This window comes from Platalea leucorodia (assembly GCF_965183815.1).
Source record: "Platalea leucorodia genome assembly, chromosome: 24".
Lineage (NCBI taxonomy): Eukaryota > Metazoa > Chordata > Aves > Pelecaniformes > Threskiornithidae > Platalea > Platalea leucorodia.
Window position 1 is genome coordinate 1,423,892 of NC_138846.1, and position 15,036 is coordinate 1,438,927.

Genomic DNA, 15,036 nt, shown 5'->3' on the forward strand with positions numbered 1-15,036 from the left:
CTGGCACCAAGAGAGTTCGAGGGACACGCAAAACCCCAGCTCGGGGTAAATTTTGGGCTGGGAGTCAAGCGAAGACTTGCGGTGTTCTCCAGCCTTGGCAGCAGGAGGGAAAATGTGTCTCTGCTGCAGCGCTTGCCAGCCTGGCCCCCTTGCTTCGCCCTTCCTTTTGTCAGCCGCTGATAGGAGGGCTGCTCATCGCGCCGTCCGCAGGGAGACCTGTTGGCCATCCAAGGAGCGGCGCGGGCACAGGCAACGGAGGCAGCTGTTTGTTCGCCTCGCCAGAGAGCAGCGCTGAACAAAAAGCTGGGAGTGGAAAATGGGGCTGGGAGTGGTAAAAGGGTTTCTTTCTGTTTGTACGGGGAAAACGAGGAGAGAAAAAAAAAATTTCCAACTAGAAGCCTTCAGGGGGGAAAAGAGAAAAAAAAAAAAAAGCCCAAACCCAAGCACAGAATCTAGATTTGAAAGATGGGAGAGAGAGCAGTATGGGAAGGACGCATTTTTAATTTGAAAATTATCAAGAACCCCGTGTCTATTAACCCAATTTGCTGATTAGCCATCACAGATCCCACCATCTCTCCACACAGCACTGCTCCACCACGAATTAAGCATTTGCATTTTGATATGTAAAAAAAAAAAAAAAACAAAACCACAAAAAACCCAATAAACTTACCTTAGGGAAGGAAAAAAATATTCTGCAAAATCCTCTGCCAGACCACATGCTGTCTTGAGGTCCTCCGTCTCACCCAAAATACTTTCACGCACAGAAATAGTCTACTTGGATAATTTTGGGGAACTGATTTTGTTCTGACAAAGTTGGAATGAGTCCAAAGATTAGGAGTTAAGAGGCTATGAAAACCCTTATTGTAAAGACAAGGTATCGCCACGCAAATTGAGATATGACTTTCTTCAGCATTGCTAGGAGAAATGAAAAGAAACCAGGCACAGAAACATCCCACCAAGTATCAGGAGCAGTTTCCTGATGGCAGGATGCATTAGCAAGTGGAAAACATCTCCCTCAGGGTAGCACTGAAAGTACAAGGTCTGAATTACTTTAAAGCTCCGGAGTGTACGTACGCCTAGTTGAGAAAAGCCTGAAACACAATAAGCCCGCTCTGTCCTCTAGGGAAGGGCAAGTGATGTCTGCTTTAGTGCTCGTCAGCTCCCATTTCTGGAATTAACCCTCTCTACCTGTTTTTGAGCTCCTCACTTTGGACAACGGCACTATCACACCTTTAAATCACGACTGCTGAAGAACGAGTGACTTTTCATACAGAAGAAACGAGCAGGAATATCCAAGTGCCTGGTCAGTCACAACCGCCAGCCCTGAGAGCCCAGCCTTGCTGGGCACGAAGCAATAGCAGCAAAGGAGACCAAGTGTGTGAGCACGCTCGTTAAAAACCACGTTTATTATACCAGCGCCTAGGGACGGACCGAGATCAAGGTACCACGGTACAAAGGACTGTTTGGAGCGAGCAGCCAGCCCTGCCTCGGAGAGCTTACAGTCTAACCACCAGCGAGCGAATTCCCTGTCCTGTCTGAGGGCACGATGCCTTTATCTTTTGTCCAGCTGTAGAAAGAATTCAAAGTTTCAATGCGAGTCGAAAACCAAACCAAACTCTGTTTCTCCCGAGACCAAAACGTATTGCAACACCCAGTGGTTTTGGTCCTTTTGGCAGCAACTAAGACAAAACAGGCAATGGGCTAATTTGTAAGTGGAGATTTTTTTAATTAAACGGAACTATTTATATATATACAAAACCCAGAAAATATTGCACCATTAAAAAAAGGACATTTTACATCTAATCATCTGTTAAACACACCTTGCCCTCCCTGCATTGTAGTATACACAAATTCATAGCAACAGTTGGCCATTAACAGGCCACCTGTGCTGTCAGACACCACGGAAATCTGCTGGTCCACGTACATCCCAGAGAAAACACCCTTACCCTTTCCACCCTTGCCGTCGTTTAGGGAACACATCCATCACATTGTCGTCTCGGCGGCATCCAGGACCAATCCTCTCAAGTTGCTCAGAAGTAAGGACAAATTAAAAAAGAAAGGCTTTGGGAACTTTTCAGTCACAGTTTCTTTAGGGCTTGGTCGGCACGGTTTTCTGGGAAAGTCTCTTACATCTTAGGGCTCAGTCCCCAGAACCCGAGCACAGAAGCTCTGGAGAGAACCATTTGTGTCCCTATCCAGAGAGAGGGGCAATTCCAGTGTAGTTTTATCTTTGACAATTGTAATCCAAGGGCTAAGACTTCTCAAGCCCCGAGAGCATCTTCAGTAAGCCACAGCCCCAGGGTCCCGCGGGACGCTAAAAAGTACATCCGCTTTGGCGTTGATAAAATACGTGGCGAGGAGAGAGAAGATCAGAATGGCAATGCCCACAACCAAAGTGATTATCTAGGAAGGGATGAGAAACACTTAGCGTTGTCGTTACAAACACAGACCTGCAGCACCTCGCAGAATTTGCAGCGAATGGGGGTCTCTGTCAGACAGCTGCAGAGACCAGCTCGCTACCGAGGCACTATCTATATCGAAATTAAAAGATACCGAGGACCTTACGGCCTTAGACAAAAGCGGCTGCCAGACGGGATCAGGCCAGCTTTCACTGTCGTTATCAACAGTGCACACAAACAGATGTTTAAGAGAAAAGGTAAGAAAGTTGTATCACGAATAAAGAACGTATCACGCCTCAGAGCGGTCGACGCAGTTCGCAAAGATTTTTAGCAAGCATTTAATGTGACACTTTGGCTACTCCGGCATGAACTGTCATCTCCCCCAGCAAGGAACTGGAAATGTCTTCAACTTGCATGACTGATTACCTTCCTGCAGCCTAAGTGCCAGACTAGTCCGAGGGCTCGTTAGGTTCCTTGCTGTCAGCCCTTCTCCTCGCAGGGTAGGACTGCTGTTCCCCGTCTCCCCTGGGTAACTCAGGGCAGTCCCCACGCAGTGGCCAGACCCTCACACGCCGCTACAACCCTCTCGGTACGTTGTCTATGGGGTCAACACTTCAGGGATGGCTGGGCTCAAACCGCGCGTCTCCAGGGCACCAGTATCTACTGGGCTGTAACAGGCCGAGAGACGCAGGAGGGCACTGTGCGTGCCTGACAGTGGTAAAAAGGCCCAGTGCCACACGAATAAATCGCTCGGATTTCCAATAACCATCCCAGAGGTGCAACAATTGCCTGGGCTTGCGCGGCCTTTGGGTGGCTTGCTGCTAGCACGTGATGACGACAGTGCGATGGAGTCTGTCCCGACAGGGTATGACATCATTAACAGCCAACCAGAGGGCATCAGGACAGGCGCAGAGTCCCAAAGTGACTGTACGCTTAACCCTTATTCCGCTGGCACTTAACGCCACGTCACACCCAGCTAAGGGCTGCTTAGAATCTGAGACCCTGAACCAACAGCAGCTTTTGTTTGTGGAGGTTTGTGCAAAAGTTCTTTCTGCGCTGTCAGAGGGGATTCGAACTGCGGGAAGGAAGATCGGGGTTGCACATCAGGCAAAACACCTGAAGAGCCAGAGTCACTGGCTTGGCTTCCCGTGCTCGGGGAAGGGGTTAAGACTCCTGTCACTTCCATCTTTTATTCACAGAGCTCAGTCTGCTCATGGGACTCCATTACTCTGCACTGTCTCAGCCTCAGCGACTCGGTTATTAACCCACAAACGGCTGGAGGTGGCAGGGTTATCACCAGTGAGGCATCCTTGGTTCATCATTTCCAAAGACCAAAGCCTGGCTGTTCTTAGCCGAGGAGCTCACACGGGATGATGGCACAAGATCTTACAACAAACTCTGACCTGTTTCTCCAGCTGTCAGGAGATGTTATTCAAAGCCAGCCACATTTTTTTCTCTCCTTTCTTTTTCAGACATTTACAAACTCACCTCTAGCTCCTTGCTGGCTACCAGAAATATTCGGGCACGGATCTCTTTCCACCGACTCTCTGTCCACGTGGAGTACTCTGTAGATCCCCACTGCCTCAGCTCAAAGGCAGGGGAGAGCGCTTTGCTCAGGTGAACGGTTGACCGAACACAGTAGGGGACTCGTGATGTCGAGTTAGGGTCCAGAGAACCCTGCACCCAGGCATATTCATACATCTGCAACGAAAACGGGAGAGTAAGAGGCAGCAAACAGCCACGAGCAAATAAGCAGACTGTACCCAGAACCTTCTCCGTGTCTCTGGGGAGAGAGAGAGGGGCTTTACTGACTGCTCACACCGCAAGGGTGTTTTGCCCGCTCCTCCCCTGCCCTTGGGCATTAAGATGCCTCCTCGTTGGAGGAGTTTCCCGGTTCTCCCATGTATTATTACAAGCAATAGCAAGCATTCCTAACCGGCTTTCCTCAAAAGTGGAAACCAGCAAATCGGTCAGCAGATCTGTCCTTACCCATCATCCCACTCTAACGGATACCTACTTCTTTCTCACTGCTGGGGGTTTTTTCAGGGTTCAGGCACTCTTCCTTGGTGAGGTTAACAACAGTGCCCGTGAGGTTGGCCAAGACGTACTGTACAAGGTAGGTAGTGTTCACAGGGCTGGAAACGGCGACGTAATGTTGGGGAACATCACCTGGAACAGTCACGGAAATGGGATTGGAGGGGAGAGGGCCAGAAGCAGACAAGGGTAGTATGGCGCTTTAGAAAGCTGCCAGGTAACATATGGGGTCAAAGCCATTCCTCTGTTCTTCTTCCCTATGTTGCTCTTACCCAGAATTCCTTTTATGTCTGGTTTAATGATGGACTGAAACCAGGAATTGTTCATTTTAATCAGAAACCCATACAGCATTCGAGACACCTGGAAAGAGATGGAAATTAGTTTATACAAAGAGGAAAGAAAATAGCATCTTAACAGCTATACCTCCCAAGATTATTTGGCTGACAGATGTTTCCCACTACAAGGGCCAAGAGCCCAGCAAAGGAGAGACTGTATGTCACAACTGTATATAATTCAGGACCGAGCTGCGAAAACTGGGTTTGCTTCCAGCTCCACTGACTCCTCAGCTGATCCCTGTGGCACACGTTGCCATTTCACCTCAGCTTCCTCTTCTGCTTTGTGGAACGAGGATAAAGGAGCTCTGTTTTGTAGAGGGCTCAGCTTAACGTCTGCCCTGAGATCGAGAGGCAAGGAACGAGAGAAGGGTGAAAGGTTTTTCATTCAGCTGCGGTGGGGAGAGAAGGGGGGAGGTGAAGCCCTCACGGAGACAGACAGGACAGCATGCTGTGTAAACACATATAAACAGAGACAGAAGGGAAGTACGTGAGGGCTCATCAGAGATGCCAGGGACTCAATTCCATCTGCTCGTACCGTTTTTGGATCTGCCTGAATAGCAGAGGTGTTGTTGGCTCCCCCCGCAAGCCGGTAGAGAGCACGGGCGACCACTGTGGCAACTTCTGCCAGGGACTGCAAAGGAAGAGTGCTCTGTGTTAATCAAGATAGGCAGATCCAGCAAAACAAGCAAGGAGAGCAAGCCAGACTCCACACATCCATCAAAACGCTTCCATCGTGCTAGCATTTGAGCGCCTATTGCCTTTGTCACTGTACAAAGCACTCCCACCTCCTTTCTGCCCTTTTTGGAAACAGCTTTTCCCCTCTCCCCACGACCCTGCGTCTGTCTGCCCCTACCCAAAGCCCCATCCGCCCCAGATACAGCAGCTAAAGCAAATGCAAAGTAGGAACCTTGGCTGTGTCTGTGACATACTCCAAGGTCTCCTCTGGGCTAAGCCCCTCGGGGTATTGCAGCCGGATGTTCTCTGGAGTGTCGTACATGCTCTGGTAGTATCTGCAAAGAAGAAGGCAAACAGAGGTTGGGGAGGGGCAGAAAGAAACCACAGGGCATGGAATTCAATTCAGAGTGTGCCTAAAGCAAACAGTGGGAGCAGTCTCCTGGGAGCAGAGAGACAGCCCTGCCAAAGCACTGCCCTGCCACACGCTCCTTAAACCATTTAATGAGGCTTTATAATTAACTTGGCCCTTCCACAGCTTCTCCCATCTGAGGATCTCCACACAATTTACAAGCTGTGATTAGCTTTCAGGTGGGCGACAGCCCAATCTATTAAATGGGCAGAGAAACTGAGGCAAGGACAACCCATGCAGGAGGTCTCCTGGGAAGGGGGCTTTTGATGCGAGTCGTGCCAGTGGATTTTATTAATGCCTTATCTGGAAGGCGGCAAGGAATTCCAAGTGAACTCTATGAGAGATTTACACCAAGGCATCTGCAGCACACACAGCTGAACTGGGAACTGGACTGAAAGGCCGCTGCGTGGTCTACGCACCCGCCATTCCCAGCCAACCTGGGACCGATCCCCCCACTCTAAAGATGGGTCACACAGCACCGAGCCGCGCTTTCCTCCACCCCAGCGCTTCTCACCCCTTTACAGCAGCGCAGATTTAGAGATGAAAGGGAAGCTACTTCCCCTTGATTGCTACAGATTCTCAGAAACAACAGAGAAGGACAGAAAATGAAGGAAAAGAGACAATTTGAAGAGTTTAGGGAACAGAGGAGAGACATATGTATGTTCTCTATCCCACATTTCCACTTTGAAAGTCGAAGAGGAGCAGGGGATCCCCAAGGGACACGCTGTAGTAGGGTCATGTGGGGTGAATGAAAGTGCCCTTTCCAATGCCTGGGGCTTTCTGCCATCACAAATAGAAAGCTATATTAAAAAAAAAAAAAAAAGAAAAAAAAAGGCATCTAGCTTCTGGAAGAACAGATGAGGCTTAGGCATGCTCAGTTGCCATTTGCTCACCTCTGGCTTCTAGCCAGCTGTGGGGAACATTTTCTGTACAAAACTGGATTTCTTTCGGTTGTCAGAATAATTATGTTGCGCTTGTTCAATTACATGGCACATGTTTGCTCCTCTGCTCCCCCCGGACTGCCGCTCTACATGTATGTTAGGCAGCACGCCCCCGGCAGAGGTGCCGCAGGAGCTCAGATGCCCTCTGCCGGCTCCGCTGCCTTCGGCCGTGGGCCACCCTGTGCCGCCGACCCCGGAGAAGTACCTGTTCTGGAAGGCAGCCCTGTGGTCAGTTAGGACCACTCCAGGGATGTGCCGGGCCCGAAGGAAGCGCTGGAAGGAAGATGGGGGAAGCGGCTGCGAATATCCAGCTTCCTGCAAAGTCACGTTTGCTCCCACGCTGCTGTTACTCAGAATATCTAGCAAGTTTCTAACCTGAAAAAAGAGAAAACAGCACTGTTCTGCTAGTCTTTTGGATGTGTAATTTCTGTGGAAAGGTTAACTTCCGGATCATCTGCAGCGTGCTAAAGACCCCGCAGCATTTTGGTTAGATGAACGACTACAGATCGCTTTCTATTACCTGCACTTCAACAGATTCATTCATCCGAGAGACGGGGTCTGTATGCATCCACAGAATCGAGTCATTCCTTAGAGCCACCTGCAAGAAAAAAACCCCGCCATGAGTACGTGATTGGACATCACTGAGTCTCGCAAAGCAGGGCAGTCCAGTCCAGGGAAAAATCAAAACCAGTGAAAGGCTGGCTGGGAAAACCGCAGCTAAATTATCACAGAGGAACAGGGAATGCAAAGGTCCCCTAACTTATCCCACACCTGATTCAACTCCACAAATGAATGAATGTTGTCCAAGCGGAGAGGAAACTTGTCTTTTTCCATATCGTACACCATTCGTGAGCTGCCAATGTAATCAAAGGTCTCCTGCAACAGAAAAAAAAAATATCATACACAAATCACATACGGATAGCTGCCTGGCACAACCAACAGCAATACTTGAGAGGCTGAGGGGACCAAACCCAAGAGTTCGAGGGCCAACTGCTGCACCAAGTATTTCTGAAGGTTTGCATAGCCTGGCACACACCAAAAGACCAAAGTACACATTACATTGTGCCTGCTCCAAAGACAGAGGTATCGCAGGAAGGGATGAAGCAAAGGACAGAAACGAAGGTAAAGAGCAAAAAACCGGGGGACAGCTATTGAATTCCACAGCAAGAAAGGCACAGAGGCAAAGCCAGACTTCAGTGAGCACCGATATCTAGCAAGACACCGTTACTGTGAGTACCAGCAGAGAGGCATTAACACAGCCTTCACTCTGGCATAAGTCGTCCTCTTTGGTTTTTGGTACGGAGGACAGCAAGTCAGGGAAAAGGGCAACTCTCCATTCCAGGAATGAAACGTATGAAGCTTTCCGGAAAGGAGGGCTGTCTGTTTCCCTGGAAAAAAGGGAGGGAAGGCTACATGACAGAAATGAGTTTGTCAAGAGAGCTGCAAGAAGCTGAGCATTGCCTGGGGAAGAAGAGGTGCCCCTAAGAAGAGAATCCCTGCGTCAAAGAAGGGCAATGAAGTCAGCCAGCCGCCAGACTTCCCCCTTGACTAATTTACAGCCAAGTCTTACCATTCCTCCTACACCTTGGGAGCGACAGAGAATGTCCGCTCCGCAGCGTTGTATGCCTGTCTCCCCCAGGGAAATTCTGACTCGGGATATATGTGCCGAGGAGGGTGAATGGAGGGAATCACATGGCCACAGCATGGGGCTGTGGGAGCTGGTTTCACAAAGCTGCACAAAAGAAGCCATCAGTGTAGATGCCTTGAGGGGAACATCAGCTGTTGGCCATCAGTCCCTCCTCCACAGGCTTGTTCTGCTCTTCCACAGCTGCCAACTCCAGTGCTGGGCGCTCAGAAATGAGCTACATTTCGCTGCTGTCAACACATATATTTTTAATCTAGCCTTTTCTGGGCTTCATTTCAGAATTTAAAGCTTGGCCATTGCAGTTCATCCTGAACGGGGGTGAGGCAGAGAACAGACATACAGACAGGCACACTGGGAGCAGAGAGGAGGGAAAGCAAAGTTTGAGTCATTCATCCAGAATGAACTGTGGGGCAGAATATGGGTTGCCCCAGTGGAAGCTCCATCTGCTGTTGTTATCCCAGTGCAATTAAGATCCTGTTCTCACTGGGGGAGCAGAGAGAACCGCGGTGTGGGGATGCAGACAAATGGCTCCGCGCAAAGAGTAGGGAAAAAGTTCATTTGCAGGGAGCCGAGGGCTGATTTGCTATCTTAGAACAAGCCAAACGGTGGAGCGACGCCGCTGCTCTTACCCCTTGGAAGAAGGTGAACATTATATTCCTTTGCAGCAAATGAATATCTGACACTTTATGAAGGGCTTCAGCAGCGGCCAAGTGGGTCACAAAGGAAGAGACAGCACTCTCTGCCCCAGGTGCAATGTTCCAGAAGAAGGAATGGCTGTCAATCTGTAAGCATGAACAGGAGGCGTAAGAAATGTGCCCACAGACAGAGGAATACTGTATTGGGACAGCAAATCTATCACCTCCCTCCTGGCCCGCTCATCCTACTGATAAAGGAAGGACCAAAGCACCCCGCCTAATGAAACTTAAAATACCAATTGCATTGCTGCGGCAGTCCTGAGGCCTCAGAGCCCGGCCGCCGCCACCACCCCTCAGCCCGGACCCGAAAACTGAGATTATCAAGCGTGCCATAATTTTAACGCCAGCATCACTGTTCAGCGTGGGCCTCAGACAGTGGCAAAACGGAGTTTTGAACTTGCATCTCTGGGGGGCGTAAAGTGACTGTAAACCAGACTGCTAGACGGGGAAGTGAACTTCTTTCTCAGCTCTGACACTGACTCACTGCTTGACACACAACAAAATCTCCACATGATTCAGCCTTCCCCCAAAAAATACAGATGAGCCAACCACGCTGTCTCCCCCTGCAGCACATCTTAAGGATGTGAAATATCTTAGGAAAGCATAACAGACACACGAACTATTTCTACTTGTCTGGTTCCCTCAGTGAAGAAAGTGCCGAAAAAAGTCTCATATTAACAAGACAGAAAGAAACAAAACGCAGATGTCCTTCTATTGAAACAACAGGTAAACCCACCAACTAAAAGACTCATACTTGCAGAAACACAATAGCCAGGCAGATCTAAAAGAAAGTTTGGAACATGGGAGTGAATGAAAATATATGAGGAGTATATTCCCATGAGCCTCTAAGCCCACATCTCCCCAGAATCTTTCCAGTCCACACTCTACAAAGCAAGGTTAAGAGGTACCTACCCGTGTAGCGACAATAATAACTTCCTTCTCAGGATCGACTTTTCCAGAGGAATTGATAGGTTGCAAGGTGCTCCACACGTTGTAATCCAGAAGAGGATCACACACAACCTCTAGGAAGCAGAAACAACATTGCCTGAGTTGAGACTACAGCAGCGACAAGTGAGAAACGAGCTTTCTGGTCAGCCGTAGCTCGCCAGTGGGTCTATCACAGGAGCAAACTTCTGCTCAGCAGGGGCGAAGTCCTGGCCCCAGGAAAGTCACTGGCAAAACATTCACCAGGACCAGGATTTCAATTCATGTGCCCACAGCCTAACGAGCAGTAATCTCAGAGCCGTTCTTGATGATCTACGTAGGAGCTATCGGGTACCTTTCTCAGCCAGCATCTCTTCTACATATTATTTTCTAAACTGATGACAAACATAGCCCCAAATTCCTTACCACTTGAATAGTTTATTTTGAGGAGGCTCAGCTGGCAAGCAAGCCTTTAGGGAAATTCTAAGATTTCCTTTCTTTTGCACGCCTGTATTCCACTGGGATTTTTTTCCCACCAGCCTCATCCCACATGGTGACAACGAAAGAGGACTCTGCTCACCTGGATTGATGCTGAAGGTGCTTTGGAGGGAGCTGCGCCTCATGCAGGTAACCGTGCTGGTGACAGCATGCATGTGGGAAAAAAGCTGCATGGCACAGAGAGGGTACTCGGGGCCCGATCCATCACGAGGGACGTTATGGTCTTGGTAACACTGGATGGAAATAAAAATCGTTATAAAACTTAGCTTTTCTGTATTAGCATTATGTACTGCATGTAAAATCGGACCATACATTTTTTTTACTGTAGATTTCAACATCTAAGGTGAGAGAAAACAAAACGGCTGCCCCCCTTCCTGAACTGTGCAGCAGTTCCCCTCTCCTACGCGTCGAGGATGTGCAGTACCTGCTTGATAACTTGTGTCTCATTGGCATCTTCGAGGAGAAAAATAGGGAAGTCAAAATCCTCATACGAAAGCCCGCTCCCCACAGGATTCCACACAGTCTTATTGCAGTGCGCAAACTGAGGGCCATAATCTTTGGAATACACACCTGGAAACAGAAAGAAATGGGCAAATCTGAGCCTGGAAGAGAATAACAGACTGCAGGAGGGGTAGGGCCTGCTGAGAAAATAGCAGCAAATATAGAATGAGCACCATTACGGGCTGGGGAACCAGCTGACAAAGGCTTGGAGAGATGGAGTCGGTCACTGCATGCGGCAGAGCGGCAGAGACAGAGCGCTGTGCCACGCAGAGAGAGCGAGAAACATGCGTGCTCCAAGCCGTCGCGTGCCAGGAGGCTGGCGTGAGCACTTAGCGAGCATTTATCACATGCTGAGAGAGCGGAGGAGGCACACAGAGAAACATTATACTTCAAAAGGAGGAACACACAAACCCGCATTTTCTGAGCTCATCATGTGCTGGAAGTACCCCTAAGGCATCCGTAATGTGCCAATCATTTTAACACCTAGATACTGTGCAAACAGCACGAAGGCAGAGACACGACCAATGCCAGCAGACCAAACGCATCCCAGGAGCGTACACGGCATCCTTCACAGCAGAAAGCTTTGTGCAAGCTACAGAAGGTGTAGCAATTTCTTCCCCTCAAAGAGCAATACCGTAAATTTGCTGCATGAAAAAATAGTGAAATGAAAACCTAACTGAAACCACAGGGGGAATTCGGGGAGGCAGCATGTCATTTTAAAAAGTAGCGACTGGCCCAGACAGAAAGGTGAACACGGACTCCAGTCGATCGATGCAAACACAAGACGCTTTAAGGATCGCATGTGGACAAAGTATAAATTTCACATGTTAAAGAAAAAGAAGTTACAACAACCCTTGGTCAGGTTTAACACTTTAGTGACTTAACGCCGTTTTAGCCAGCTTATCTACCAGTCTTCCCCTAAACACCTGTCCCGGCCCTTGTTGAGCAACGATGAGATTCCAGCTCAGACCAACTACTTCGAAAGAACATCACGAGCCTGTTATCTTAAACACCATTTTGACATTAAAGCGTAGCTGCAGTTTCAGCTGCCCTTTGCACTTCTTGCTTTGACTGTACCATGTAAAGGCACCGTTTCCCTTCCTCCTAACAAGGATAAAGACTGAACATTTCCTTACCAAACCCATCATTGGGGCACTTCAAACCAGGAGAGAATCCCTGGGGAGGGCTGGGTTTGGCAATGGCCACAGCAAGGCCCGACACTCGTGAGGTTCCCTTCAGCTGCAGCATTACCCTCCTGGAAGAGACAAAATACGAATGAAATTTTGAATTCGTTAATGAAGAGTTACAATCCAAGACGTGCTAATGCTGACGTATCACAGTCGAGCGTGTGATGATGCTTTTGATCAAAATAACCAACATGTCCCTTTTTCTTCATCTTCTCAGAACTGCATGAGATGATGCATACAGCAACAAGCAGGAAACTTCAGCCACTTCTTTCCTGCACTGCCCAGGAAGAGATGTGACCAATCTCAATCACGTTGTTTAATGAACTTTAGTAACTGCTACAGTAACGAACACGGCATCAGAATTTACACAGAGCAGAGCTCTAACAGCAAACCAGCCCATTTAAGAAGAAATAAATTCAGGCACTAAAACACAGCAAACCCACAAATGTTTCAACCTCACTATACTTCAGTGCAGTCAGGGCTGTTTCCGCCATCTGTCACTCGAAAAACGACATTTTCACCACCAGATTAGGGACCCCTATTGGTCTTCTGGGCTCCACTTGCCCTGGGAAGATAAATACTGGTGATGACTGACCTGTTGAAGAGGTTCCCATCTAGCAGTATCATGTAGGGTGGGTGGGGGCCATCAGCAAGCACCCACTTCAGGTCCTCCTCCTTCTCAACCACGTGGATCACCCCTGTGTCTCCGCTGATGGAGGCTGTGGAAAGAGAGCGTGCCCTTCACGTTTCACAGGGATCTACATCCTTCACACCCCCAAACCACCCCGGAATAGCAGGGCAGGATGTTACCAAGGGCTTTAGGGAAGAACAGCTCACGGGATTAGAGGGCTGGAGGAAGCAATTTGGTGAAGTGGCACCATTTAGCTAGAGGAGGACAGAAAAAGGAACAGTGGCTTTTAGTAGGGAAAGAAAAAAGCTGAACAGCATAGATGAAGAAATAAGTGCTCAAGCTTTGAAAGTAGCTTTTGTTTAAGTGCATCAAAGCACTTCAGTGCTTTTAGCACTTTTTTAGCACTTTCAGCTAACGAAGCACTGAGTCTCCTGTGACGGAAGAGTAAGGAAGGAGAGCAGGAAACAGGCCCTGAGACAGAAAGGCACCTGGAGGAGACAGGACCTGCCTCACGGAGCACAGTCACAGCAGCAGTTTAGTGCTGCCCCTCAGCAAAGAGTAAAGCTTGCAAATTCAGAAACCGAGAGCTCAAAGACAGCTCAGCACGAGGCCTGGAGGGGCACAAGGGGCAGAAGATTGTGACAGCAAAGGGGACGAGCAACAAAGCAGGTCCGACGCTTATCATTTCGCCCTGTCCTGAAGAAAACGGACGACAAAGCACTTTCATAAGAAGCTACGATAAAAACAAGCACTTTGTCAACTCTCCCACTTAGTAACTGCTGTCATAGTCATAAACCGCCTGCGACCAGGAAGGCAGGACTGCTTGGGCTGTCTGCCCTAACGCCAGGCTCACACCGAGGGTGGAAGAGGAGTCAAGAGAACCTCGTACCCTGGTTATCTGCCAGACCAAGCGCAGCTGTGCTGCCCCGCAGTGGCAGCCGACGACCTCCGCTGCAGGGAGTGGCTCGCTGTGGAAGCAAAACTGAATTGGAAATGAGCAAAACACTGACTCACGCTAATTTCAGCCAGGAATACTGCTTGAATGGGGCTCCCTTATCGATCTTTTAATTTTAACAGTCGTGCAGTCCTGCCTTCCCCATTTCAATACGACAAAAAAACCTTACAAAGTTAACAAGCACGGCACAAGCAGCTCAGCCAAGCCCTCCTCTCCTTTCAGACGTCACCTTCTCACTTCTTCACTCCCTGTTCCCGTTCCCTCGTACCCTGTTAACCCCAACGCATCCTGCGGCGCTCACAGCTTTGCCTCGCACCCCTGGCAGCTGCGGCTGGGTTTTGTCCTGTGCGTGCACTGACTGCACAAGCTCAAAGCGCTGCTCTCTGCCTTGCCAGGGATTTTCAGGGTCTGTAGGAGCACAGTCCCTCTAAGGCCTCCACCCCTCAATTTAGCAGAAACAGGTCACCATGTTACCAGAACAGGATCGGAAAAGAGGGCAAACAGCGCTGAGAACAAGGGCGATACTGATCCGGGCAAGTCCAACAGCAGAGCTGTGTTACACCCCGTCACCTACGGCACGATCGCCCCCAGGAGCGGCTCTGAGGCCCCGCAGCTGTACTCACACTGGCAGCCGATCTGGTGGGTGGCATTCAGGAGGCGAACGCAGGGTGCTGTTTTGTTCAGGGGGATGTAGATCTTCCTCTCGACGGAGTTCCCCTGGCAGGAGCCTGGGGAGAAGACACAGCCCCGCCTCAGAGGGGGACAAACCAGGGGCTCCCCAGCTCAGGGCGGAAAAGACGAGCCCCTCCCCAACTCAGAGGAGGCCAGGCAAGGGCTCCCAGTGCCGCCATCTCAAAGGGGGCCAAGCGAGGCCCTCCCTACCTCCGCTCCAGTCGCGGAGCGGCCTGCCCCGCCCCGCCGCTCTCCCAGCCAGCCTCACCCGCTGCCAGCACGGCGAGAAGCAGCCCCCGGAGCAGCCCGCACCAGGCCGGGAGCGGGGCCCGGCGCCTCCCCGCAGCGGCCTCCATCGCCCGCCCGCCCCAGGCTCTCCCCGCCACCGCCGCCGCCATCTTCCCAGCCCTTCCGCTTCCTCCGTCGCGGCCACGCATAGGCGCCACCGGAAGCCGCTCTGCGCCGGCGGGAGGACTGCCACTCGATGGGCGGGGAGGTGGCGGAAGCGGAAGTCAGCTGGGGGCACTTCCGGGGC

General features: G+C 50.1%; 1 protein-coding gene across 1 annotated transcript; it reads right to left on the reverse strand.

Annotated features, from left to right (window-relative positions):
* Window positions 1–1,628: 1,628 nt before the first annotated feature.
* On the reverse strand, window positions 1,629–14,890 carry NCSTN (nicastrin). Its single transcript, XM_082333229.1, has 17 exons — window positions 14,770–14,890; window positions 14,453–14,557; window positions 12,839–12,962; window positions 12,193–12,311; window positions 10,980–11,125; window positions 10,638–10,788; window positions 10,046–10,155; window positions 9,068–9,220; window positions 7,565–7,669; window positions 7,314–7,391; window positions 6,999–7,168; window positions 5,676–5,778; window positions 5,304–5,399; window positions 4,706–4,793; window positions 4,417–4,568; window positions 3,888–4,100; window positions 1,629–2,403 (listed from the first exon to the last, which is right to left on the reverse strand). Exons 1-17 carry the CDS (start codon window positions 14,855–14,857, stop codon window positions 2,281–2,283), a joined length of 2,124 nt encoding a protein of 707 aa, XP_082189355.1. The 5' UTR covers window positions 14,858–14,890; the 3' UTR covers window positions 1,629–2,280.
* Between the last annotated feature and the right edge of the window lie 146 nt (window positions 14,891–15,036).

Bases quoted from the DNA above. Each gene is read 5' to 3' on its own strand.
- NCSTN (XM_082333229.1), bottom strand. From the start codon at position 14,857: ATGGAGGCCGCTGCGGGGAGGCGCCGGGCCCCGCTCCCGGCCTGGTGC. The intron at 14,558-14,769 runs GTGAGGCTGGCT...TCTTCTCCCCAG, and splicing joins TCTCGCCGTGCTGGCAGCGG to GCTCCTGCCAGGGGAACTCC. The intron at 10,156-10,637 runs GTGAGCAGAGTC...TCTGCTTCCTAG, and splicing joins CACCTTCAGCATCAATCCAG to AGGTTGTGTGTGATCCTCTT.